At 40.7% G+C, this 27444-nt stretch overlaps 1 protein-coding gene across 1 annotated transcript in view; it reads left to right on the top strand.

Moving 5' to 3' along the window:
* The window catches only part of LOC150080592 (acetylcholine receptor subunit alpha-like), a 90825-nt gene that overhangs the window by 56474 nt on the left and 6907 nt on the right, over positions 1–27444 (top strand). The window contains exons 4-5 of the mRNA XM_090381524.1: positions 2351–2531; positions 21183–22022. Coding sequence (XP_090237650.1) covers positions 2351–2531; positions 21183–22022 — 1021 coding nt within the window. The remainder of the gene's footprint in view (positions 1–2350; positions 2532–21182; positions 22023–27444) is intronic.

The raw sequence follows: 27444 nt of genomic DNA, 5'->3' as shown, positions 1-27444 counted from the left end.
ACCCGCTGATCTTCATCTTATTTATAAAGGTCTCTACTATTATATTAGGAAAGGGATACCTATTACCTTCCTAAATTTTACTGTCGATCCAACTGCTGATCCAAAGAATAAAGAAATACTGGAATCTTCTCACCAACTGTTGCCAATCCAGGTGGTCCTTGTCTACCAAAGCATCGTTACTAAGTCGTTTATACCTGATATTTCATTTACCATTTCCAACTTTGTACAGGAATTGTTCTTCTCCGGTGTCTCCACATCATACTTAATAACAGGACACGGATTACTGAATGCGAAGCTCCGACAGTTTAATCGCACCACTACAGATTCTTGCTTATGTGGTAGCATCGAGGACTAGCAACACGTGATTTATTCTTGCCCAATCTATAAAGACCTTCGGCAATAAATCTCAACTACATCTCAAAATTTTGCTCCTGGAAATGAACATGAATTGATTGCAATTCACGAAACTTTTGAAATCAGAATTTGAAAAAGAAATCTTTAACAGACGGCGCCAGCTAACTGGCTTTCCCACTATCAGGATAACTGGCTTTCCCACTATCAGGATATCTGTTTTTTAACTTAACCTGCCTCGAACATAACTTATTATTGGTTAACGTTGATGTTTCTACCTTACTTAGTACAGAACCTATCATCGTTCACCATATATATTTTCCTTCTTCATGTGATTTTGGCTAAGTTGTTGTTGTAGTAGGGTTTTAGGAGCATCAGCAACTAAGATTATATTGCTCCCTATACACTATCTGTAAATTGCGCGTGTTTTGTGGTAGATTTTTCTGTTTGCTGGATGATAAACCCGAGTCTCCGGGAGAAAAAAACCATACTCCCCCCTCGCCTGACACAAACTAACTTAGCCAAGTTGTGAAAAAGGCCCATAAAAATCCCATCAACGGGATTCGAACTCAGGTCTTTTCCACCCGGTGTGGGGAGGACGGCGATTCTACCAACTGTGCTACCCACGAGGGCGTGATTTATTTTGGCATCATCCCGAGTTTTCTGTTTTGTCATGTGTCTCCCAATTTCGTCCTGGCCAAATCTACCTGAAATTTTATTCACAAGAACGGTGACTAGGCTTTGTTTCCTGATTAACTCCAACGAGACCTCTGATAGCGACCCCCTGACTAGGTTACATGACGATTGCTGAACAAATCTACCTGTTCCGTATCTCAATCTGTGCGGTAGCACAGTAATATCGTCACCGTCCTCCTCACACTGGGTGGAAAAGGCCCGGGTTCGAATCTCGTCGATGATGCGAGTATGAGAAACTTTAATGGGCTTTTTTCCCTCTGTGGCTGGGTTAGTCGGCTCAGGTGTAGATCGCAAGGTTTTTTCCCAAGAAACTGGATTTTTTCGTGCATCAAAAGGCAAATCGACTAGAGAACACACGCAATTTACAGACACAGTACATATATGGGAGAAATTCTAGGTGACCCTAAAATGTAATTGTTTTGTTCCGTATCTCACTTCTCTATTCAGTATTCCTGATGTCCTTTTTTTTTTAGGTATTTTCAACATTTATTTTACTTTACTTTTTTGTCAGTTTAATTTAATTTTATTTATTACTTATATTTTATTTTTATTTATTATTATTTTTTAAAAATTTATATATATATAAATTGTTTATGTTTTGCTGGTACTACCAGTTTGGGCTTCCAGTGGTATGGAAGCCCAAACTGCTGCCAACCGCTGGAATTGTTTTTACCTCCAGTGTATTCTTACCATGTCTTTTGACAGTATGCGTATTGTTGTGGCCCGCCTCCTCTGGCGTGGACAGGTACTATGGAACAAACATCCTGGTGATTGCTGCTCCCTAGTAGCTAAAGGGCCAGAAACAACAAAACAAAAGAACAAGACACACACACACACACTTCACACCATCCTCATATCTGGCCATTTTACAGAGTTCTGTATTAATCGCAGAGTACCATGGCGGGTTGAACTAACGTTTAGGTGTCGCGGTACATAAGACACAATACATGTCCACAGATATGTTTTATACTATTAGCAGAAAACAATGAAAATCTGAAAAAAAAAGATATAAAAGAGTTGCCTATTACACCTTCTAATCTGGGGCAGCACGTATTTATTTTTATTTTTCATCATTGGCATCGTTTCTGTTCAAAACAGATCTTTTTTACCAGTAACATGTTTAAAGACGAACTATAAAAGTGCAATTTGAAAAATACCTTCGCAGTTGTGGGTGTGGGTGATAATCGTAAAATTCCATAAATATCATCAACAAAGTAAATAAATGGATAATTGTTTAATATTTTTCAACCCTAATATCCCATTATGTGTGTATGTCATGGTTGGTATTCACTTCTACTTTCAGCGCGGATGGCAACTACGAGGTAACGCTTATGACCAAAGCGACTGTGTACTTCTCCGGAGAGATCGTATGGAAGCCACCCGCTCTTTATAAAAGCACATGTGAAATCGATGTGGAATATTTTCCATTTGACGAGCAATCTTGCCTTATGAAGTTTGCTTCCTGGACGTACGATGGTCATGAGGTAAGGAGGAGGAGCTATTTCAGTCCAGTCATTCGAGTTGCATGGTACGCCTTCTGTTATTTTCTCCAAAGACAATATTTATAAATTCCAAAAAGGGAATTTATTCCTTTTTTGACAATAAAGGAATTTATATATACACTATCCTACCAAAAGTATTTGGACACAATCACTTTTGGAAAAACGCGAGTTTAAATGAACAAATTAACAAGGCGTAGACCCACATTTGGCCCCAATAAAAATCGATCAGTAGTGGAACACTTTCGAAGTAGATTATATTTGCTATTTCGTCGTAGCGAAGCAGGAATTTGTGTCTATTCCTCCTCCGATGCAGTCGCTATTTCAGCTGTAGAAAAGGGCCTTTTCGCCCATGTCCTTATACAGCGTTCCAGTTTATCGCAAAGGTATTCAATCGAATTGAAGTTTGACTTTGGACCAGCCTTGCTAGTTATTGGATTTCGTTTTCGTCAAACCAGATTTTTGAACTGTTCACTGTATGCCATAGAGCATTATCCTGCTGGAACATGGAAAACCTATTTTATGGAATTGTCGAAAATGCCAGTCTATGAGTCGGCATTGGCGGTTTTGTTACTATAAACAACTGTCGATTCCAAACCACGAGAAATAGCCTCCCACCTCTTCCGAACTTCATTGTGGGCACAATATACTAAATATACTACAGCAGATGATATTTCCCAGGAATTCTCCACCCCCTGCATTCAACCGTCTGAAACAAAGACTGTGTAATGCGACTCGTCGTTCCGAAGGACCTGCTTCCACTGTTCGGTGGTCTATGAACGATGGACTAGGCACCCATGGAAACGAAATCTGGCCTTTGTTGATGAGATGTGGGGTTTGTAAGCAGTAGTTCTACCATGAAAACCCTTGCTGCGATGCTCACTACGGCCCGTGGAAGCACTTACAGTCACTGCTGTGGCTATGTAGAGTTCCATTTCAAGGATATCACCCTGTTCTCTTTCACCACTTTTTTCAGAGATCGGTGATTCCTCGACGTCATTTTTTTTTTTTTTTTGGCCTGCTTGACCGTTTGTGCACAGCAATATCGCCCTCGTTCTTCCATCCTTTCACTACATCGGCTACGGTTGACTTTGCGAGGGTCAAAGGTGGACTGTCGCGCGCAGTGACAAATTGCTGATATGGCCTGCTTGAAATATCGTAGTCCTTGCAGCAACGACCCATTCTGATATCTTTGCTATTTCTTCCACACTATTAAATTTGTTTATACTTCGTATACATCTCAGTCGCACTTCACAACATTGGGACGGGTGTTCACATGCCTTTGCTAGGGTAGTGTATATATAATCATAAACGTCATTTTTTTTTGTCTCTCGCATTTAGCCGTTAAGTTTTCATATGCAAACGCTTAGACTTAATTTATTGTCTCTTAATGCTCGTTCATGAAATCCCAATCAGAATTCTAAATTCTGAATTCTAATCTCTAATGTAATTTGATCCATTTTACTTTCGTAAGAAGACATTTCACAAGGATACAGTATTTACGGAGAAATACTAAATATAGACGAAGAAACTTAATGGAAGAAAAACCTTGGTAATTTCAAAGATGCATCTAAACTTCCCATTCTCTAATTGAGAGGATTAATATACATATTAAAATACATACGTACATCCCTAAGCCTATGAATAAGGCTTCCTCATGAGAATTTCTTTTCATCTACCTTCATGACCAGAACATAAGTATAGTATTAGCAATTCCAAAAGAAGACCATCATAAATGCTTCCAAAAATTGCAGAAGCGCTGGAATCAGCTTATAGAGTGTCAAGGAGACTACTTCTAGAGAGATCCATCCGAATATCCGGTAAGCATTGTCATTTTCCAAATATTACTTCAGTCCCAGAACTTTTTGATCATATCTCGTACATCGTTCTCTTTGGAAGTGAAAACAAAGTACCTATTTTAAGAAAGGTATTTGGAATTGTTGGAATTAAGAAGAGAGAGAGAGAGAGACTCTGCAACTAGGAAACATTTTACTGGCTTATTCTGTCCGTTGATCTATGGTTGGCCATTTCGTAATTGGATACTCACAGCAGTTTAAGATACATTGGATAATGAATGTAACAATCATAATACTGTACTGTCAATTTTCCTGTTTGTGAGATAAAAAAAACACGGATGCTTCCAACAAGTATACAAATGACCAATGACCAATTCCACCAGTATGAAAAATGCAAAAAGTTCGTCTCCTGTACAACAAATAACCCGTGACTTCCGTCAGTGACTTAAATTCCAGTTAACTTTAATCATTCCACGTAGTGTGATAAAATGGCTCTGCTATCCACCGATGCTAAGATAACAGTAATTGTGCAATTGAAAGTGTCTATCAAGTCCATCATCTTTAGACTAGAGAATAGACGTAACCTGGTCCTAAAGATTCATCTTTGTCAATCGCTATTCATAATGAACTCAAGGAAAGTGTAATAAGAAATAAAGAAAGCTGCAAAATTCCAGTTAAAAAAAAATAATAAAATTTCACAAGGTACAGTTATAATGGATTAATTTATAAGTAAATTGGGAATGTGCATTGATAAATTGATTATTGCAATTCGTAAAAAGTTCGCCACAGAACCATTTTCAGTTATGAATTGACAGGAAAAATTTATTGTGGTAACAGATAAAACTCTAAACAGGTTTGATAATGTATTAATCTAATTATTATATTATTATATTTATGTTATTTTTATTAGTTATCAAATGTTTCATAGATTATTAGTTTTAAAGGCTAAATGACACAACGAAGCAAACTTTTTTCTTTATATCAGTCTTAAAAACAAAGAAACAAAGGGAAAAAATTTAATCACTCATACCTTCCCAGTCCCGAAAAAGTGACTGTCCAATTTCAGCTTCGAACTTTACCAAATTCTTTGCCTCGACCTCGGTTACAGGCAGTTTTTTCTAATTCACAATACACTGCCCTGAAGTAAACTCCATGAAATCTAGTCTTATATTATTCCCTAAAATTTTATCTTCGTGACTAGTTCTTGTTTCTCATACCAGTGAAAATATACTTTTCTCGTTCATTTTACTGATTCCCTTCAGGTCCTTATATACCCGAGTTAGCCCCTCCCTGCTGAGATGTCTAGTTGCCAATCTTTGCAGTCTGCACATTGTAAGCCTTTCTTTATATGGACATCGAATAGCTCCCTACACTAATCTGTTTGCCCTTCTTTGAATCCCTTCTAGAAACTCTAAATCTTTCTTCAAGTGTGAGCTTCGGATCCGATTACAATATTCTAAATGCTGCCTCATCATTGTCTTATATAAAGGGACAGTGACATTTTTTTCCCTACTTGAGAAGGGCCTAATACCACCGAAGGTACATCATGTTCCATCTTCGCCGCTGGTTTACATAGAATGCAAAATTTCATGTCCGATTGAATCGTTATCCGCCAAGTCTTTTTCGCCCTGAATCACTTTTAACTCGTCTTTCCCCTTCCCAGCAGGTGCAAAACTTTACATTTAAATGCATTTGGCGAGTAAAATTAGTGTACTAAAAGATTTTTGGAACGTAACTTCGTATGTGTTTTTCATTTCCTGTCAATATGTTTGATTTTAATATTCAGCCAATTCTGAAGTTGCAGCAGAGGAACTGATTTAGTTTAACGCTATTCTGAAAATAAAATATAAGTAATGATATGATATGCTAAGATTCTTAAAGACAACTTTAATAACCAATGAATGAAATTAAATTGATTTGCTGTTAGATAAAAAGTTAGTCATTCTAATTATTTAAAAAAAACATCTGTTTATACTCCGGGACAATCACGTCGGGTCATCGGAATTCACAAAGTAGAAGGAGTACAAGAACATCACCTTATTTAGCGTCACTCTAGCTTGAGTACATGTACTATTATACCTCTCGCATTTTATCACTCGGCTAAAATTGTTGAAAACAATTAAAGAATATCGAATTATAGGCTGATTATTATACCTTACTTATTGGAAGAGGTCATTAGTAAGTTCAGGTTCACACATAATGATTAAATCAAAACTGGATCGAAATTCATTGGTCTCCATAACGAATAAGGGAACATGCCTTTTAAAGAGAAAATTAACCTTTAATTTTATTTAAAGCATTTGATTTCGTAAATACTCTTAATAAGTATTATTATCGAGCAGATTAATGAAAGTAAACGCTTCCAAACGAAGCCCAATGGGAGAAGTCGTCGTCTTTCAGTTCATTAGCATTTGCATTAGTTGAGGTATATGATGCAAGAAAGCAAACTTATACAGCATCAGCCAAAAAAAAAAAAAAAAAAAAACTTCCCATTTCACCCATCCGGTCACTTCAAGTGTTTGTCTAGTTCAAACTTAAATTTATTTAAGCTATCAACTTCCACAACAACAGATGGAAGTCTGTTCCAGCAATCAACTACCCGCTGGCTAAAGGCAAACTTCCGCACATCTATTCTACAACTGTCTTTCCTCAGTTTGAATATACACCAAGTGATCACCGAATTATGACCACCTACCTAATACTTCAAATATTTGGGTGTGATCCTAGACACCAAACTAACCTTCACGGATCATATAAAATACATCCACAAAAAAATCAGATCCTACTCCGCCATGATCGCGAGAGTCTCCCGAAAGGATTGGGGCCTCACCCAGCGCACGCTCCATCTTTTCTTCAAGGCTGTGTACATCTCCATCATAACGTATGCTGCAGGAGTGTGGTTCCAAAAGGCCACACTCACTTCCAACAAGTGACTAATAGACTCCACACAAAGAACGTACAGTGCGTGCAGTACTGTCAGTACCCATGCTCTCCAAGTCATTGCAGGAGTAATCCCACTGGACCTGGAAATAGTCAGAAGAGGACTTCTATACCACCATACCAAAGGCATCTCAAAAACCTGCCTGGACTTTACAACAGACCAGGACCAAGAAGAGACTGAACGCACACCTAATACAGGTTTGGCAGGAGAGATGGCAAATTTTCTCGTGATGTCCCCAGTACTGGGAACATCACGAGAAAATTCATACCTAATGTGACTCGGGTATACCCCACGTCACCCAATTGGTTTTCCCCTCGCTTACAATCAACCAATCTATTCACAGGCCATGGGGCCATTAATGCAAAGTTATCACTCCTTGGGAGCCAAGACGACCCCGCCTGTGTTTATGGAGGATTAGAGAGCTGGTAGCACCTCATGTATGACTGCCAGCTCTAAGACGACTTACGCAACACCCTAATCACAAAGATCAGATACCTACCAAGAGGACTTGAACAACACCTCATGGACACCAAAGATGAGTACCTAGAATTCACTGATTTTACCCAGAAAGTGTTTGCAAGATGGATAGCCAACTACGCCATCACTCACAACTGACAACGCTCACATGATAAATCTAATCCTGATTAAAGCAACTGGATCAGGATAAATCTAAGCCCCAAGGCACTGTTTAAAAATATAGACAGTAACCAACGAGAAAACCTTGGAACTAATCACGTGAAATTAGCCTTAGCAAAGGAACATGATGCAAGAAAGCAAGCTTATATAGCATCAGCCATAAAAAAACAACAAAAAAAAACCTTATTTCACACATCCACTCGCTCCAAATAATTTTCAACTTCTGCCTTGAATATATATATGAGCTATCAACTTCTACAACGACAGATCGCAGTTTGTTCCAGCAATCAACCACCCACTGACTAAAGGCAAACTTCCGCACATCTATCCTACAACCGTCTTCCTCAATTTGAATTTATGCCCTCTCAGACGATTATTCTGAGCAAGAGGAAGAATCCCATCAGCATTGAGCATGCTCAAACCATTCAAGGCTTTATACACCTCAATCAGATCACCTGGCAGGTGCCTAGTCTCCAGACACTGTAATTTGCAAAACGTAACCCTTTCTTCGTAAGAGCAACCCTTTGTTCCATTCACTAATCTTCTTGCCCTTCTCTGTACATCTCTACAGCTCTACATCCTTCTTAAAATGAGGCCTGCAGATCTGTATATAGTACTCAAGGTGAGGCCTGACCATTGCCTTATACAAGGGGATAATCACCTCCTTATCCCTGCTGGAAAAATTCTTGTATATCATTGACAAGACACCATGAGCTATTCTTGCAGACCATCTGAACTGTTCAGAAAACTTCATATCTGCCTGCACAATTACCTCCAGGTCCTTTTCATTCTCTACAACTGTCAGTGTGGTACCACAGAGTTGATACGTTACTCTGGGATTACAGCTTCCCATATGTAGTACTTTACATTTGTCAATGTTAAACTTCATTTGCCACCTCTCAACCCATCTGATAAACTTTTATAGATCCTGTTGCAGCAGTGTACTATCATTGGTGTCATTATCAACCCTGCCAACCTTCGTATCGTCCGCAAACTTGAACATTAAGCCTGATGTACCATCATCAATATCATTTAGAAGTACAGAAAACAACGATGGACCCAACACTGAACCCTGAGGGACTCCACTAATAACATTAGTCCACGAAGAGCAGTGTCTATTGATTACGACTCTCTGTTTTCTCCTACTCAACCATCCCTTTATCCATAGCAGCAATTTGCCTCCAATGCCACACTGCTCCAATTTGTGCAGCAGTCTTCCATATGAAACAGTATCAAAGGCTTTTCTAAGATCGAAATATATGATATCAAAGTTATTCTTTACATCCAGTTCCTTTGTGACTACATCATAGTATCCAATCAAATTAGTCAGACAAGACTTCCCCTTAACAAACCCATTCTGTGTCCGAGCTATAACTGAAGTCTTGTCTACATGATCCTGCAATGCTTCTTTAACCAGTGCCTTCATTAATTTTCCTGGAACAGAAGTTAAACTAACAGGTCTGTAATTACCTGTGTCTCCTTTTGACCTCCTTTGTGGATTGGGATCTCCTTTGCACATCTCCATCCCATGGTACCTCCCCTGCATCTAGTGAAGCTCTCATAATTATGGCTAACGGTTTGCTTACTTCCTTTGCCGCCTCCTTTAATATAATTGGATAGATTCCATCCACCCTAGGTGCCTTTCTTGTGTTTATATTCAACAATTTCTCCTCCACCTTACACTCAGTTATTACAAGATTATCTAGCTTACTGCCAGAGATGAATACACCTCTGGCATTCCCCTCCCTGAATAACTCCTCATGTGTGAATGTCGATGCAAAATATTCATTTAGTTTGTTAGCTCCCTGAGCAGGATCATCAACAGTTGAACCATCGATATCAAGTGGACCAATTTGATTCATCCCTTTCCTTCTAGAGTTTACATAAGTAAAGAATTCTTTGCATCCTTTGCCAAAGATTTCTCGTAATCTGCCTTCGCCTGCCTAACATCCTTTGTAACTTGGTTACAGACTAGTATATATATATTTCATAGGCTTCTGTGTCACATTTTAATTTATATGTATCCTATGCATTTTTCTTTTCTGTCACATGTCTAATTAGTTCATCTGACATCCATTTAGGCCTAAATCTTGAACAATATTTCTTTGTTGGTATGAAAAGCCTAGTAACTTCCAAGATTAATTCTTTGAATGCTTTCCATTTTGAATTTGCTGTTTGTAACATCGTCAGTTGGTCCCACTGTATAGAATTTAAATACTGTCTCAGACCACCATAGTCACCTATACGAAGGCACAAACCCTTCCCTTTTCTCTTGATGGTAGTTACTCCTTTGAGTAAATTCCACTTCAGCACACTTTGATCACTGCCACCTAGTGGTTCCTTTATCTGCAGATTCTTGATGCATGAAGAATCATTACTGATAATCAGATCAAGAGTATTACTCCCTCTAGTTGCCCCCCGAACATGATGCTGTCGAAAACAATCATCCAATAAATCCACAAAAGGCTTGCTAATGTGTGGGTGACCAACCCACAAATTCCAGTCAATATCCGGGAAATTAAAATTCCCCATTATAAGACTCTCTAATTTACTGGCCCACTCTATTTTTCTGCGCAATTGCTCATTATACTTATTAGATTCATTAGGCCTATAACACACACCTACTCTTATTTTCCCTTTCCCACTGCTTATGTCACACCAAACAGACTCAACTTTGCATTGTCCACCAATATCAATTGGATACACTTCCTTAGATTTTATGTGTTTCTTAACTAACAGCATAACCCCGTCCTCCCTTCCTGTCCTGTCTCTCCTTTCTGTACACATTGTACTCCCCAAATTCCAGTTCTGCACTGCTTATATCTGGGTGACACCATGTCTCTGATATCCCAACAACAGCTGCCTTTGAAGTCTTTTCTAGCACTTCAAGCTCATCGAATTTATTAACTATACTCCTTGCATTGGTGTACATGCAAGTATACATGCACCTGTTCCTATTTTTAGCTACCCTAACGCAAGTCATGTGTTTACTTGATTGTACCGCAATGACTCCCAGCAGGCTCTGAAATACCCTGCATCTTGTTTTCCAGGCTGCTGCTCATTCCAATAGAACAGTGCAAGAATCACTTTCACCTCTGCCAGTGGCTACTGTTAATCTATTAATCTTTGTATCTCCCCAAGCTAGCAGTTTTCCGACCCACCTAACACTGCCTCGATAGCATCAGCAAATATTCTTACACCCTTTCTATTTAAGTGTATCCCATCCCTGTAGAAGCAGTCTCTCCTGTTAACAAGGACTGAAATGAAAAGGAGACCCCGACTGAGGACAAATGTCAATTCACGAAGCAGGCGAACAGCCTACTACTATAAACACAACAAAAGAACAGATAAACACTAGGGGATTGCCCGCAAGGATGAGACCCCGACTAAAAACAAACCGGATTGAACCATAGGTACATCGACAGTGACAACGATAGAGGAACAAGAAGTGAACTTAATAATGAACACTCAGGAAGTACACGACTAGTTGCTTACAACCAAAGTAGAACCTGAGGTCATCCACATAGCTGGAACAAAAGGATCCTTGCTCCTTGCTCTTTTTCTAGGACAAATACCGGACCGACAACTCGAACGGAGTTGTCGCGTGTGACACGCAGCCCAGCTGTCGATGCCACATGGTGTTCTGAGCAGGGCAATCTAGCCCGATTCTCTTTAAATCCTGGGGTGTGAGGGCCGCACCCCCTCCTTTCCTTCTGGTGAGGCACGTGCATGCCTCACTGATCTAATGGGGTCGCCTACTCTATGATAAGCCTAGATATGGAAATGCTGGGCCCCTTAGTGGGACCCAGCATTTCCATATCTAGCGACAGGGACGCCAGCCGGGTGTATCAAGAGACTAATTATACTCTGGCAGGTCCTGCCACTTACACTCCTGGGATTTCGATGTCTAGGACCTAGAATAAAGGTTAGAACGATCGCGATTGATTTCGGTAAAACTGCATTTAGAAAGCGCTGCGTGGGGTTTTACGCTAAAAGAACTATTTCTACAGAGCCAGAAGGTCGGGCAAAATTTGATATGATTTAAATTTGGACATGTGGGGCAGTCGCTGTACAAGAGAAAGTGTTGGGAGGGGAGGGTGAAATAGGAAGAAGAGAGGTCGGATAGTAAGGTGACCCCCATTTTCAGTGGGGCATGCCTATGCCCCACCAGAGTGAAAATATGGGGAGGCGAGGAAACCCTTCCCCTCTGTAGGAAATAGGAAAAAACAGATCCACACAAGGGAGTGCAGTTTTGGGTTGCCAATCGACCATATCGCCTTAGAGAAGAGAGGAGACAAGAACCGTCCACTTCCCCCTGCCATGAGTTAGGATTTAAAGAAACCAGGTTAGGGCACCCGGTTTAGATCACAGAGTGGCAGGTCAGATTTAGGATGTAGCTCTTCCTAACACCCTGACTGGGGGACTAGGTCGTTCCATTAGTTGGTATTTGTTATACTTCAGTTGTATTTCCAGTTCTTCCATTTGCTAGTTCCCGTTTTGGTAGGGAATCTTGTACTCCTACTTGGCGCATTGTAGGTAGTCAGTTCTGTTCCATCAGACATGAGGCTGATTTGGGACTTATCCATCACCAGTGTTGTGTTGCCATAGGCATCCTCCTTTGTTCATTGCCTTTTCTATTTAATAGTGTCAAGTTTAGGTGTCATTTCTGGGTGTTCAGTTAGTAAGGATTTGTTGATAGGGGCACCATTCCCTTACTTAGGTTCCCTGCTGCTCTTTTCTTACTCATTTGGTGCGGTCTATGATCTACTTTGTTAATCTCCTGTGTTGTTGTGCAGCGCAATCAATGTCCTCCTCCTTGCGAAAAGATCCTGCGCAAACTTACTGAACTCTTTGTATTCTTCTTCTGTGTCCAGAAAAAGGTGTTCCCGATTACGAGGAAATGATACGGAGATCCTCATAATATTCACATTCATACATTATGTGTTGCCAAGTCTCTAACTCTCCGCATCCACAATTTGGGTCGTCTACAATTCCCATATTATTTAGCTTGGCATTTATGGCACCATGACCTGTCAGTTGGTATGTAGTGTATAATCCTGGGAAGAACCAATGTGGGGTTCTGGGGTACACTCTGCTGACTTGAGGTATGAATTTTCTTGTGATTTCTCCTTTGCAGGAGTTTGACCATTTGATGTTTAGGTAAAGTGTGTAAAGTAGTGTATTGATGTCTAACGGCACCGGGGGTTTCTTCCATCTCCGCGTTGCTTTCATTGTAGGTGTACCAGTTCACTGGGAAGGCCAGAGTTTTAAAAGTGTGTGGATTTTGTATATGTGTAGTGTTGTGTATCGTTGTTCATCTGGCCGTTTAGCCGCTGGACCCCTACTGAGGCCCAACATTGCCCACACTTGGGCTCGTGGAGGAAAACCAGGTACACAGAATGAAATTTTACTCTGGCAGGCCCTGCCACCTAGTTTCCGGAGATTTCAGTGACTAGGGCCTAAAAAAAAAAAAATAAATAAAAATAAAAATAAAAATAAATAAAAATATATAAAAAAAAACTCGGTAGGGGTGAGCGCTGGAATTGGAAAAGCCAATTGAGGTGCATGCGGTTTAATTTGGACGAAATTAAGTTTTTGCAGTTTGTGTGGGGTTATACGCTGGTGTATTAGGCAGAGTAGGGGGGGAGACAGAAGGCTGGGGGAAAAGACAGAAGTATGGGGATGATAGAGAAGGCGACCCCAGGATTTTCAGTGAGGTAGGCCCAAGCCCCACCAGGAGAAGAATCAGGGTTGGCAGGGATGGAGAGGAGACAAGACTGTCTCCTCCTCCCCACCAGGGGAAGGGGAGTAAAGGTACCAGGCAAGGGAGCCCGGTATAGATCGCCATCAGGCATTAAAAAAAAAAATTACTGTATTAGGGTTACCCGTAAATGAAATTACATTAACCCGTATTCGTGTCTGTAAATTGCGTGTGTTCTCTGGTCGATTTGCCTGTTTTGCTGGACGAAAATTGTGTTACCTTGTATCTTGATTTGAGGGGGGTCGTCTGGTGTCTAGGGCTCCTTTTAATAATATAGATCTTGTCTTCGAGGATGAGATCTTCAAGTTATTGTTGTTACCAGTCCTCTAGAGTTTCTATTGCTCTGTTGGTGGTGTTCTCCAGTTGCGTCCTAGATCCCCCAGGCAGCATCAGAACCACATCATCCGCATAGGCTAGGGGAACGACGTCGCCGAGTTCGGGGTTCAAAAAGACGTCTAGAACCAAGTTCCATAGGAGTGGACCCAGGATTGAGTCCTGTGGACATCCTCTGAATACTTCTCTTGTTACTGAACAATATGGTGCTCTGACTGTCACGAACCTATTCGACAGGTAGGATTTGATGACTTGATACAGATTTGATGGTAAGTTGGCCTTCCGGAGTCGGGCCAGGACGCTTGGCCACCATAAAGTGTCAAAAGCCCCGGAAAAGTCTATTGCTATGACCAGAAAGTATTTCTGATCTGAGGTAGTTGCAGCATTAGTAATATTTTCCAGGACATCCAAGGTTGAGCATCCCTTCCTAAATCCATATTGTCGGGGTGACTGCAGGCTAGCTGCAGTGTAGTGAATCCCTATTCTGTTTCTTAATAAGTGCTCAAAGAGCTTGCTCAGGACTGATAACAGTGCTATGGGTCTGTATGACCCCGGAAGGTCCAGTTGTTTGTTGGGACTTTTGGGAATGAGGCACAAGTTTGCAGTTTTCCAGGCCTAGGGGAACAGGCCTTCTTTGAGGCAGTGGTTGTATAGGTTAAGAAGCACCTCTGGAATGGTTTCGACGGCTTTCTTGACAATCTCTGGCTCCAAAAGATCAGAACCACGAGACTTCTTGTTTCTAATGCTCATGGCAGCTGTTTCCAGTTCACGTTTGGTGAAAGGGTCTTCTGTTGCAGCCGTGCAGTAGGTTTCATTGTCCGCACAGAGGGTTATCTGCTCTGGGGTAGAGGGGGCAAGATGGTCTTGAAACATGGAATCCATGATGTTAATAATTGTTTAATGCCAGGTCCGGGTATAAGTACCCTGCCATGTCTTCGTTGCTGGTATGGTCTCACCCCTGGGGAGTTTGTTTGTGGTTACTCTGTATACCACACCCCAGGAGTGCAAAGGGCTTTGTATTCTTGTTCTGAGGGGAGAAGATGCTGTTCCATGTTCTGCGGGAAGTAGGTGATAGCAGTGGTGAGCCTGCATCGCAGGTCCTCATACTGGTCGCAGTCATACATGAGATGTTGCCATATCTCCTCGTGGCCACAGAGGCAACGGGGATCCTCAGTGATTCGGAAGCTAGATAGTTTTGCATTAAATAGCCCGTGCCCTGTGAGCAGAAAGGTGATGTGGAGCCTCGGTTGGAACCAACTCTGGAGTTTTAGAAAGACTGTTTATGCTAGGGAGGAACTTCTTGGTGATTTCCCCTTTAGTGGATTCTGTCCACCGATCCTGCCACTCCTGTCGGAGGTGGTCAGGCAGTCTGGTTTTTTTCAAGCTTCCTGTTGTTAGCGAGATCCAACGTGAAGTTCAGGATAGTACACGGTATTTCTTTTGCTATATTATGTCAGGATGCATCTAGCATTAGTAGAGGTATTTGATGCAAGAAAGCAAGCTTATGCAGCATCAGCCAAAAAAAAAAAAAAAAACCACTTCCACTTCACCCCTCTGTTCGTTCAAAATACCTGTCCAGCAGAGCCTTAAACTTATTTAGGCTATCAACCTCCACGACAAGGGATGGAAGTCTGTTCCACCAACCAATCACCCGCTGGCTAAAGGCAAATTTCCGCACGTCTATCCTACATCTGTCTTTCCTCAATTTGAATTTATGCCCTCTCAGGTGATTATTCTGAGCTAGAGGAAGAATCCCATCAGCATTGAGCATGCTCAAACCATTCAAGGCTTTATACACCTCTAGCAGATCACCTGGCTGGTGCCTAGTCTCCAGACACTGTAATTTGCAAAACTTAAGCCTTTCTTCGTAAGAGCACCCCTTTGTTCCATTCACAAATCTTGTTGCCCTTCTCTGTACTCGTTCCAGCAGCTCTACATCCTTCTTGAAATGAGGCCTCCAGACCTGTATACAGTACTCTAGGTGTGGCCTGACCATTGCCTTATACAAGGGAATAATCACCTCCTTATCCCTGCTGGAAAAATTCCTGTATATCATTGACAATACTCCATGAGCTACTCTTGCAGCCCGTCTGCACTGCTCAGAGAACTTCATATCTGCCTGCACAACCACCCCCAAGTCCCTTTCATTCTCTACCACTGTCAGTGTAGTACCACAGAATTGATACGTTGCTCTGCGGTTGCTGTTTCCCATGTGCAGTACTTAACATTTGTCAATGTTAAACTTCAGTTGCCACCTCTCAGCCCATCTGCGCAACCTTTCCAGATCCTGTTGAAGCAGCATAGCGTCAGTAGTGTCCTTAACAACCCTGCCAACCTTTGTATCGTCTGCAAACTTGGACATTAAGCTTGAGATACCATCATCAATATCATTTATAAATACAGAAAACAATAACGGACTCAACACTGAACCCTGAGGGACTTCACCAATAACATTAGTCCACGATGAGCAGTGTCTATTGATTACCACTCTCTGTCTTGTCCCCCTGAACCATCCCTTTATCCATAGCAGCAATTTGCCTCCAATGTCACACTGCTCCAATTTGTGTAGCAGTCTTCCATGTACAACAGTATCAAAACCCTTTCTAAGATCCAAGTATATAATATCAAAGCTATTCCCTGCATCCAGTTCTTTTGTGACTGCATCATAGTATCCAATCAAATTGGTCAGGCAAGACTTCCCCTTAACAAAACCATGCTGTGTCCGAGCTATAACTGAAGTCTTGTCTAAATGATCCTGCAGTGCTTCTTTAACCAGTGCCTCCATTAATTTTCCTGGAACAGAAGTTAAGCTCACAGGTCTATAATTACTTGTGTCAGCCTTTGATCCTCATTTGTGAATTGGGGTCACATTTGCACATTTCCAGTCTATGGGTACCTCCCCTGAGTCCAAGGAAGCTCTCATAATTATGGCTAAGGGTTTGCTTACTTCCTTTGCTGCCTCCTTTAATATAACTGTATAGATCCCATCCACCCCAGGTGCCTTTCTTGTGTTTATCTTCAACAATTTCTCCTCCACTTTACTCCCAGTTATTTCAAGATTCTTTAGCTTACTGCTAGAGTTGAATACACCTCTGGCATTCCCCTCGCTGAATAACTCCTCATGTGTGAATGTTGATGCAAAATATTCATTTAGTTTGTTAGCTACCTGAGCAGGATCATCAACAGTTGACCCATCAATATCAAGTGGACCAATCTGATTCATCCCCTTCCTTCTAGAGTTTACATAAGTAAAGAACTCTTTGCTGTTTTTCTTTGCATCCCTTTGCAAGGATTTCTCGTAATCTGTCTTCGCCTGCCTAACCTCCTTTGTAACTTGGTTGCATATCAACTTGTATCTATCATAGGCTTCTGTGTCATGTGTTAATTTGTAAGTATCCCATGCATTTTTCTTCTCTGCCATATGACTCATTAATTCATCTGACATCCATTTTGGCCTAAACCTTGAACAATATTTCTTAGTTGGTATGTAAAGCCTAGTAGCTTCCAAGATAAGTTCTTTGAATGCTTCCCATTTTGAATTTGCTGTTGGTAACATCATCAGTTGGTCCCACTGTATAGAATTTAAATACTGTCTCAGTCCATCGTAGTCGCCTTTACGGAAGCAATAACCCTTCCCTTTACCCCTAATGGTAGTTACCTCTTTGAGTAAATCCCACTTCAGCACACTGTGATCACTGCCACCTAGTGGTTCATTTATCTGCATATTCTTAATGCATGAAGAATCACTGCTAATAATCAAATCAAGAGTATTACTCCCTCTAGTTGCCTCCCGAACATGCTGATGTAGAAAACAATCATCCAATAAATCCACAAAAGCCCTGCTAGTTGTGAGTAACCAGCCCCCAAATTCCAGTCAATATCTGGGAAATTAAAATTTCCCATTATAAGACTCTCTGATTTACTGGCCCACTCTATTTCCCTGTACAGTTTCTTATTATACTCATCAGAGTCATTAGGCCTATAGCACACTCCTACTCTCAGTTTTGATCTCCCAATGCTTATGTCACACCAAACTGACTCAACACTGCACTGTCCAGCGATTTCGACTGGCTTCACTTCCTTGGTTTTTATGTGTTTCTTAACTAATAGCATAACCCCTCCCCCCCTTCCTATCCTGTCTATCCTCTCTGTAGACGTTGTACTCCCCAAATTCCAGTTCTGCATCCCTTATATCTGTGTGACACCACGTCTCTGATATCCCAACAATATCTGCCTTTGATGTTTTGAGCAATACCTCAAATTCATCAAATGTATTTACTAAACTCCTAGCATTGGTGTACACGCAAGTATACCTGCACCTGTTTCTATTCTTAGCTACCCTAACACAACCCATGTGTTTACTTGTACCGCAATGGCTCCCAGCAGTCTCTGAAATATCATGCATCTTGTTTTTCAGGCTTCTGCTCATTCTAATAGAAGCAGTGCAAGAATCTCTTTCACCTCTGCCAGTGGCTACTGTCAATCTATTGGTCTGATTGATCTGATGATTTCCAAGTCCAGCGGGAGGACTCCACAGAACCTGGAGTGCGTGCGTACTGTGGAGACAGCTCATGTGATTGTCAAAATTATTGACTACTGGATGTGATGTTTAGGTAGGTGGTAGCCGTCCAGAGTGCCCGGCACATGGATGACTGGACCCAAGGTATCCCAGCAGAACAATTTCACAAAACATGAAACTGCCACCACTGGCTTGTTTTTGTCCCACAGTGCATCCAGCAGCCATCATTTCCCCAGGTAAACAACGCAAACATAATCGGCCGTCCACATGATGCAACAGGAAACGTGATTCGTCAGAGCAGACAACCTTCTTTCAATCACTCAAGGTCCAGTTTCGATGCTTGCATGCCCATTGTAGGTGATGTCACCGGTGAACCGTGGTTAGCATGGGCACTTGGAGTGGCCTGCGGCTATGCAGCCCTATTTTAAGCAGGGTTCGATGTACTGTGTGTTGTGACACATTACTCCTGTCACCAGCATTCCAATTACCAGCAAGTTGCGTCACAGTCACCCTTCTGTTGCCATGTACCATCCGGGAGAGCCTTCGCTCACCTCGACCCGTGCTTGTTCAACATCTCCCCGGCGGTTTATGGATTTCCCCTCCTTGTACCACTTTCGGTAGGTACTAACCATGGCTGACCATGAGCATCCCACCAGATGTGCTGTTTCAGATATGCTCTGACCCAGTCGTCTGGCCATTATAATTTGGCCTTTGTCAAACTCACTTAAGTCCGCTGCCTTTCCCATCTGAAAAACAAAAGTAACACTGATTAACGGAGTTCAGTATCAGGTGTTTTTTACACCCTGTCCCGACCTGCGCACGCACTGTAGTTCACCTGCAGTTGCTTCGATTTGCATAACGACTCGCTGGTCATGTTTTGGGTCATCAGTGTATAATAAACGGCCTACCATTCATTATATATATTTTTGAATTAATGGCATTTGTGGCGTAAATTTAGAAAATACTCTGCGCATTGCCACGACAAATACCGATCTAGATATCGATTCACTGATAAAAATAAACAGTATCAAACCTGTCATTAAATTTTATAAATATAAAATATTGCAATTTTTGTTACCAGAATGGTATTTGTATTTTGTTAGTATAATTGTATTTTTGTAATTTTATTATTTTTATTATTATTAGCTATATGATGCAAGGAAACCTGAGGCTTATGCTACACCAGCCAAAAAAAAAAAAAAAAAAAAAAAAAAAAATCCTGAATTACCCTAAGAGAGAGAGAGAGAGTGAGAGTGAAAAGTAGAAGAGAATCACCAAGAAAGAGAAGAATGATGATATCTAGCTCAGGACCCTGGGTGTGCCAAGCCCTAATCTTGAATTTGTATTTTGTTTTTCTTATTAATAAAATAAATAACATAGAACTGTTTATGACAATTTTTTTCATTATACATCATTTTAATCCTAAAAATCGTGGAAAGCTAAAAAAAACTGGATCGTGTGTACCTCATAGACATTTTATTTGGCCCGCCATTTATAAAGGTTGTCCACCCCTGTTGTAGGCTATATCATGAGAGACAGCTCCAAACCATAACACTTTTTTTTAAATTTCATTATTGGCACAGAGCACTTTGTCAACAGATGATCTTCAGGCATCCTCCACTCGCTCATCTGATCGGAGTAGGAAGTAGCAATATTCATAACTCTACCGAATTGATTTTCAGTGCTTTATGGACAAATGATGGTATTTCTTGTACAATGCAAAGAGAGACCGCTGACTACATTTGGTATTGTTTGGCTTATGGGCCACCGCTTTCCAATGAAACTGAGATTGTAAAATTGGAGGGTACAATGGAAAACAAGACCACACAATTTTTTAAGAGTAGTACATTTAAATATAAACAAAAGACTATTGATTTCAGTAAAATCCATATGAAATCCACTTTTTGTGGTGCAGATTACTAATGCTGGACCCTGCTGGGTAGCATAGTTGATATGATCACGGTCCTAACCACACTGGGTGGAGAAAACCCGGGTTCGAATCCCATCAATGACGTGAAGAATTTTTATGGGTCTTTTTCACAACCTGGCTGAGTTTGTTAGTTTCAGGCGAGGGTAACATAATTTCTTCCTCCCGGAAACTCGGATTTTTCGTCCGGCAACTCGACCACAGTGCACATGCAATTTACATACTATACATGTTGCTGATGCTCATATACAGTGTCCTAAGTTATTGATGTACCTAAAACTCTACAACAACCAACCAACAGCTGCCTTTCAAGCCTAGCTCATACGGGCTGAATGGATTTTTAAATAAATATTGCGTCTAAGGTCCTTAATAAAATTAATCAACCTAATGCAAATAAATAATAATTTATATACAAGTACAGTATATTCATAATTGTATCAGGATAAGTGATCATTTTGATGACGTTGCTATATAGGTCTGTAGTTTAGACACAAACATAATAATTTGTATCACTTGCTATTATTGGTATGCAAAATACAATTTGTTGCAGTTTAAGTGGAAAATTTAATCCACATTGCAGAAATAATTCATCAGTCCTTGTTTTCTTATGTCACAGTCTGTCTCTAAATATTTCGTCCAACACTGCTTTTCTCAATTGATCTTTCCATTATGCTTTCAAATTTGAATTATTTTTTCAGCTAATATCAATTACTGTTGTTTCAGGTTGCTCTTCGTCACGTGAAACAAGAGGATGGATCTAACTTAGTTTCCAATGGCATTGACATGAGTGAATTCTACAAAAGTGTGGAGTGGGACATTCTCTTGGTTCCTGCAAAATACAACGAAGAATATTATGATTGCTGCAAGGAACCATACCCTGACATAACTTTTAATATTACCATGAGAAGGAAAACTTTGTTTTATACAGTGAACTTAATTATACCTTGTGTTGGTATTTCCTTCTTGACAGTTCTTGTTTTCTATTTACCTTCAGACAGTGGAGAAAAAGTAACACTCTGCATATCAATCTTGGTATCACTGACTGTGTTTTTCCTTCTTCTAGCCGAAATTATCCCTCCTACTTCTTTAGCCGTTCCTCTTCTTGGTAAATACCTTTTGTTTACTATGATTCTGGTTACCTTATCTATATCTGTAACAGTAGGAGTGCTAAATGTGCATTTTAGATCTCCTTCTACTCACCAGATGTCACCCTGGGTAAGAAGGGTTTTTATTCATATCATGCCCAGACTATTACTTATGAGAAGGCCAATGTATGCATCTGATGATGATACAGTGGACCCAGCAAAATTTTCAGTGAGAGGTTGTAATGGAGTCGAGATTTTGAGAGAACCATATCCACCTATGACAAGACAAAGCAGAGATATTCCACTTGACACTCTACACATTGGGTGTCGAACACATGCCAGTCCAGATGACATAGTTCTCGATCCAGAAGGAGGTTTTAATGGAAGATATAAGCAGTATACTCTTGAGATACAGAAAGCAATCGAAAGTATATTATTTATCGCTGAACACATACGGAAAGAAGACGAAGAAGAAAGCGTAAGTTACTTATTTCAAAAAATTTAATATATCACAATATTATGTTGAATTTTTGTTTTGAGTTAAATTATACTGTATTTAAAAAATATGAGATTACCCCATTCAGCTTTGTAGGATATCTTGAATATGACACTCTCCAAGTATAACTGACTAAAAAAAGACTTAAAATGATTTTCATGCATTCTTCCACTCATTGCTCATGAACGATTCGACACAACGGGATTGCAGATGAAGGACCCAGCCCTACCCCAAACATATCAAACCAACACGAACTCTGAGCGATAGAAGGTATTATGTCGAATTCATTAAAGTATAAGAATAAATCTCGACAATGATATAACTTAAAACCATGATGGTGAAATGAAACTGTTATTATACGAATGATTTCCTTCCGTTAAGCGGACTAAGCTTTTCGACTAACGTCTTGTTCAGAGGTTGGAAAATGACGCGAGGCGGGGTGTGTTAAGATATTAATAGGAGATTATTTATCCTGGCGCATGCATGTAAATGACCATGAATCGGAAATGAGGAAGGGACATTGAATGTTGATAGAATTACCATGCAAAATCATCATCATCATTATTATATTATTTCTCCCTGATTGAGGGTTCCACCTCATGATGGGTATTGCTACCAATTACACAGGGTAGTTTTTGTTATGTCTGGTGTTAGTTGGTCGAGGAACTGTCTGCCTATCCTATAGGTGTTCAGGATTGTGACTTTCTGGAGTTCCTTGTAGGTTTTTGCTGGAAGATCTATTGCTGCTAGGCTGTTATGTAAGGTCTTTGGCACGGTGGCCGGGATGGTCGTTACTTGTTGCATATGCCACATATCTTTGATCTCCTGTCTTAGGTTCGTGTACTTTCTGATTTTTTCCCCATGAATTTTTTGCAAGTTGCTAGAGTTGGGTACTGCTATGTCAATCAGATATTATTATTGTTGCCTTTTATTATTATTGTTGTTGTGTTGTTGCTCTTATATTATTTCTCCCTGATTGGATGATTCCACTCCGTGACGGGTACTGCTACCAAGTACACAGGGTGGTTTTAATGTCTGGTGTTACTGTTGGTTTATTATTATTATTATTTTATTATTATTAGTAGTAGTAGCAGTAATATGGTGCAAGGAAGCCTGAGGCTTTTGCTGCACTAGCCAAAAAAAAAAAAAAAAAAAAAATTCTGACTTACCCTGAGGGAGAGAGAGAGAAATAGAAGGGAATCACCAAGAGAAGAATTATGATATCCAGCTCAGGACCCTGGGTGTGCCAAACCCATACTCACCAGATGTGAACCCCTGGGGTTATGATACAAAGGTTTGGAGGGTTGTTAATAAGAGTTATGATGGGATGCTGCTGCAACAGGAGCTGGAAAAGTTGGGCAGATGAGCTGAGAAGTGTCAACTAAAATTTAACATTGACAAATCCAAAGTACTGCAGATGGGTAGCAGTAACCCCAAAGAAATGTACCAACTGGGTGGTGTTACACTCAGGGTAGTGGAAAATGAGACCTGGGGCTAATTGTGCAGTCAGATATGAAGTTTTCTGAGCAGTGCAGACAGGTGGCCAGAATAGGTCATGGGGTCGTGTCAATGATATAGAGGAATTTTGCGAGCAAGGATAAGGAGGTGATTATCCCCTGGTATAAGGAAATGGTCAGGAGACACCTTGAGTACTGCGTACAGGTCTGGAAACCTCATTTTAGGAAAGATGTAGAGTTGCTAGAACGAGTACAGAGAAGGGCAACAAGACTGGTGAGGGGAACAAAGGGGTGCTTTTACAACAAAGTCTTTTAAGTCCTGCAAATTGCAGAACATTTGGAATGATGGGTGAAATGGGAAGGTTTTTTTTATTTTTTTATGGCTGATGCTGTCTTGCATCGTATGCAGTTACTAATGCTAATACCAGTATGTTTCTCCACTATAACAGTTACCATCCACTAGCGTATAAGAGATCATATTTAACCAATTCCTCAACGACTATAAATATTCCACTACACAGCCTGCTTTACGCTTAGAGATAGAAGAATTGCCCAAACCATCTTCTTACCAGCTGTGTGCTATGGTGCAGCCATATGGTTCCCTCGTGCCATCATTGCCCGTAATAAAGCAAAGCTACATGCAATTCAACGCAATATCCTACTCACTGTGACTAGAGCTTGCCGCACAGTCAGTAATCCTGCCCTGCAGGTCTTAGCAGGTACTCTTCCTCTGGACCTGGAGGTTATTCGTCGCGGCCTTGCATACCGCATAAAGAGAGGAATTCCCACCACCATTCTGGATATAACACTCGATCTAGCTAATGATCCAAAAAACGAAATGAAACAGATTTACTCTAAGCTCTTCCAGCATTGGCAAAGATCTTGGGAGCAAACAACCAAAGGTGAAACAACTAAAAGATTTCTTCCACAAGTTATGATAACTGCACCAAAACCTCCTCAGTGGTACCCACCAGGCCTTCACGTCTCGTTCTTCCTCACTGGTCATGGATCGTTTCGGGCCAAGCTGCATGCCCTGGTTCTCACCGATTCTCCTCTCTGCACATGCGGTGACAATGAAGACTGGATTCACCTCATGTATAATTGCCCTCTTTATAATTTACCCAGAAGTCTCCTAATTACCAGAACTGGAAATATACCAAGTGGGCAGGAACATCTCTACATAATTGACGAAACCAACTACAAAGCCTTCACTACTTTTGCCCAGACTGTATTTGAAATGCGCCAAATTCACTTACAGCAAACTGTTCAACGCACCCCCATCTTATAATGAACCCAAAACTCAATTCACAGAACATATCCTGAATGGAATCAAAGAAAACACAAACAGAATATTGATCTTTATCCTGACCTAACCAGGAATCTCTCGACGTTCACAAAGGAAGCTATCTGACAAACCCACGAACCCAAAAAGGACTTTTCTACAATAGACACAAGAACTCCAAGCAATCCTCAAGCTTCATGAATCCATGTGCCTCCTCTCATCCCCTAAGAGAAGATTATCCAAGTCCTCTACCTAGTGTGGGACACTGCTCATTGCCTACAAGTCACCCTTGGATGAAGAAGATTAAATTGCTGACACTGGGCCCCTTGCCCAATGTGGGACCCACTCACTTGCTGGCACCTCTTCTCTTCAAGTTGTAGGACAATATCTGATTTTCCTACTTGTGTAGGAACTCATATAAATACTCCTCTGGGAGTGGGACTGGCATTTGACATCAAATGCAGGATCATGCTATTAGGCAATCTGACTTTGTGGGTCGCTTGACCTCACAATCTTTTCTCTTCTTCCTGAGGTAGGGTGGGCTCCCCCTTTGGGGGGGAGCCCACCCTACCTCGCCCTCTTTCTTCTGCTTACCTTCTTTCTTCACCTCAATCTCTCACCCCTTCTCCTATTTCAAAAAAAAAAAAAAAATTTTATTTTATTTTTAATTTATTATTATTTTTTTAATTAATTAATTAATTTTTTTTTTATTATTATTTATTTATTATTTTAATTTATTTTTTTATATTTATTTATTTATTTTTATTATTTTTTTAAAATTTATTTTATTTTATTCTATTTTTTTTTTATTTTGGCTCTCCCTGGGAAGCTCAGGCGAACCCCAGGGTCGGCCAGCCAGAGTTCTCTTCCCACATACCTGGTCCGGCTCCCAGTGCCAGTGACGGTAACTAGCGGTCTGTGGTGTTCCACGGACCCTAGGCTAAGCGGCCAGATGAACAACATAACCCGCACTAAGCAAACATGAACATACACTAACATATGCTATCTGGCCTTGACAGTACTGTACTGTCTTACCTCACAAGAGATTCAAATGCGGGGTTGTGCGAAAGCACCGGTGCCGCTTGTCAAAAAACACTGTCACTATGCCAAACAGTATTTTAAACATAGGTTACCCTCTCACTACTATTAAGCTGATAAAATTGCAGGCAAAAGACAGGTCAGAAAATACTACACTTAGTAAGCAATAAAATTAATAAAAAATACTTGATTTCCATTCCGTACATACAAAGGCAGACAAAAAAACTGCATTATCTTAAAAAAAAGTAACATTTATAGTGAAACGTATAAGATATGATTATGATTAAAGAGGCCTGTGCACTCTGGATTCACTATTATTGTGGATTATTGTGTGAAACAGAGTGAAACAAGACAGAATAAATAATTACAGGTTTAATACTAATTGTAAAACACACATATATTAAATACATACAGTATAAAAGCTTTCAGTTATTATGGTAACCTTCATAAGTCAAACTGACAGTTAAGAGTGTGGGACATGAGGGCATGTATTGCCAGTCACGTATATGAAACTGCATGATGCAATAGTTAATTGTTTGATATTGAAGCCTGTGGCTGTGATGTATGTGAACATTGCCAACGTTTATCATTCATCAAAATGGTTGCTTCAATAATAGGGTGGACACGACATCCACTGCTTCTGTTGATTGAGGTATTAGAGCATATGATGTTCAATGACTCCTACCAGGCGCGTCGCTGGTAGTGGCGGGACCTATCTACAATCACGACATCGCGGTGTAGGTCAATGTCGTGGCGGGTTGACTAGAAGCGTTCGGCAATGTCCGAGTGCTCTATGTCCACTAAGTGGATGACTCTTTCGTGTTCCAAAAGACGTTTGCCGCACCATCTCCCAGTTGTTGCAGTTAGTGCAGTCACAGCAAGAGATGCGGTAAAGTAGACACTTTGTAGTAAGGTAGGAACGGGTATTTTCATTCGAGATGACAGATCGCAACTTTCTGCCTGGGAGCTGTATGCACTTTATTCCATGTGATTTTAGGACCCTAGAAACCTGTTGCGATAGGTTTGGGTAGTGTGAGATAAAGGCACTCGTGGTTGAATCATTACCTTGGATGTTCCTGTTGGTCGCTACGTGGTCATGTGTCTGTAGGTCACACCTGTCAAGGGTACTGGTGGGATAGCCACACCTCACAAGATCCATCTTGACTTTAGCATTCTCGGTGCTCCTTTCATCTACAGAACTAGAGTGAGTCTAGGCACGGGTTAAGAAGGTCCGTGCAGTGTCAAAAAAGATGGCTGCACGCATGTGCTGCCCGAAAGTTGGTAAATTGGCCAGCACAAGTGGTTTACAGTAGACAGTTGTCTTCAAGTGCGTGCCCTCGCGTCGAACAAGGGTGTCTAAGTATGGTAGGATATTGTCTGATTCTAGTTCGATGGTGAATTTTATGAAAGGCGACAGAGATAATGCTTCTATGGCATCAGAAAGTAATTGCAAGGTAATTGCTTGCCGTATTTATAAAAAATACGGGAAGTAATTTTTATGCGGTGATTTTAAAAAATCGCTGTATTTATAGAAACGGCATTAGCCGTTTCTATAAATACGGCACTGAAAGGGTATACACACTCATTAGTATCCTGTTTTGTGGAGGTGTAAGCATGGCTCCATGTG

The sequence above is a fragment of the Mastigoproctus giganteus genome, chromosome 9 (assembly GCF_048544385.1).
Source record: "Mastigoproctus giganteus isolate SK-2022 chromosome 9, ASM4854438v1, whole genome shotgun sequence".
Taxonomy (NCBI): Eukaryota; Metazoa; Arthropoda; class Arachnida; order Uropygi; family Thelyphonidae; genus Mastigoproctus; species Mastigoproctus giganteus.
This window is presented reverse-complemented; position numbering and strand designations above follow the sequence as displayed.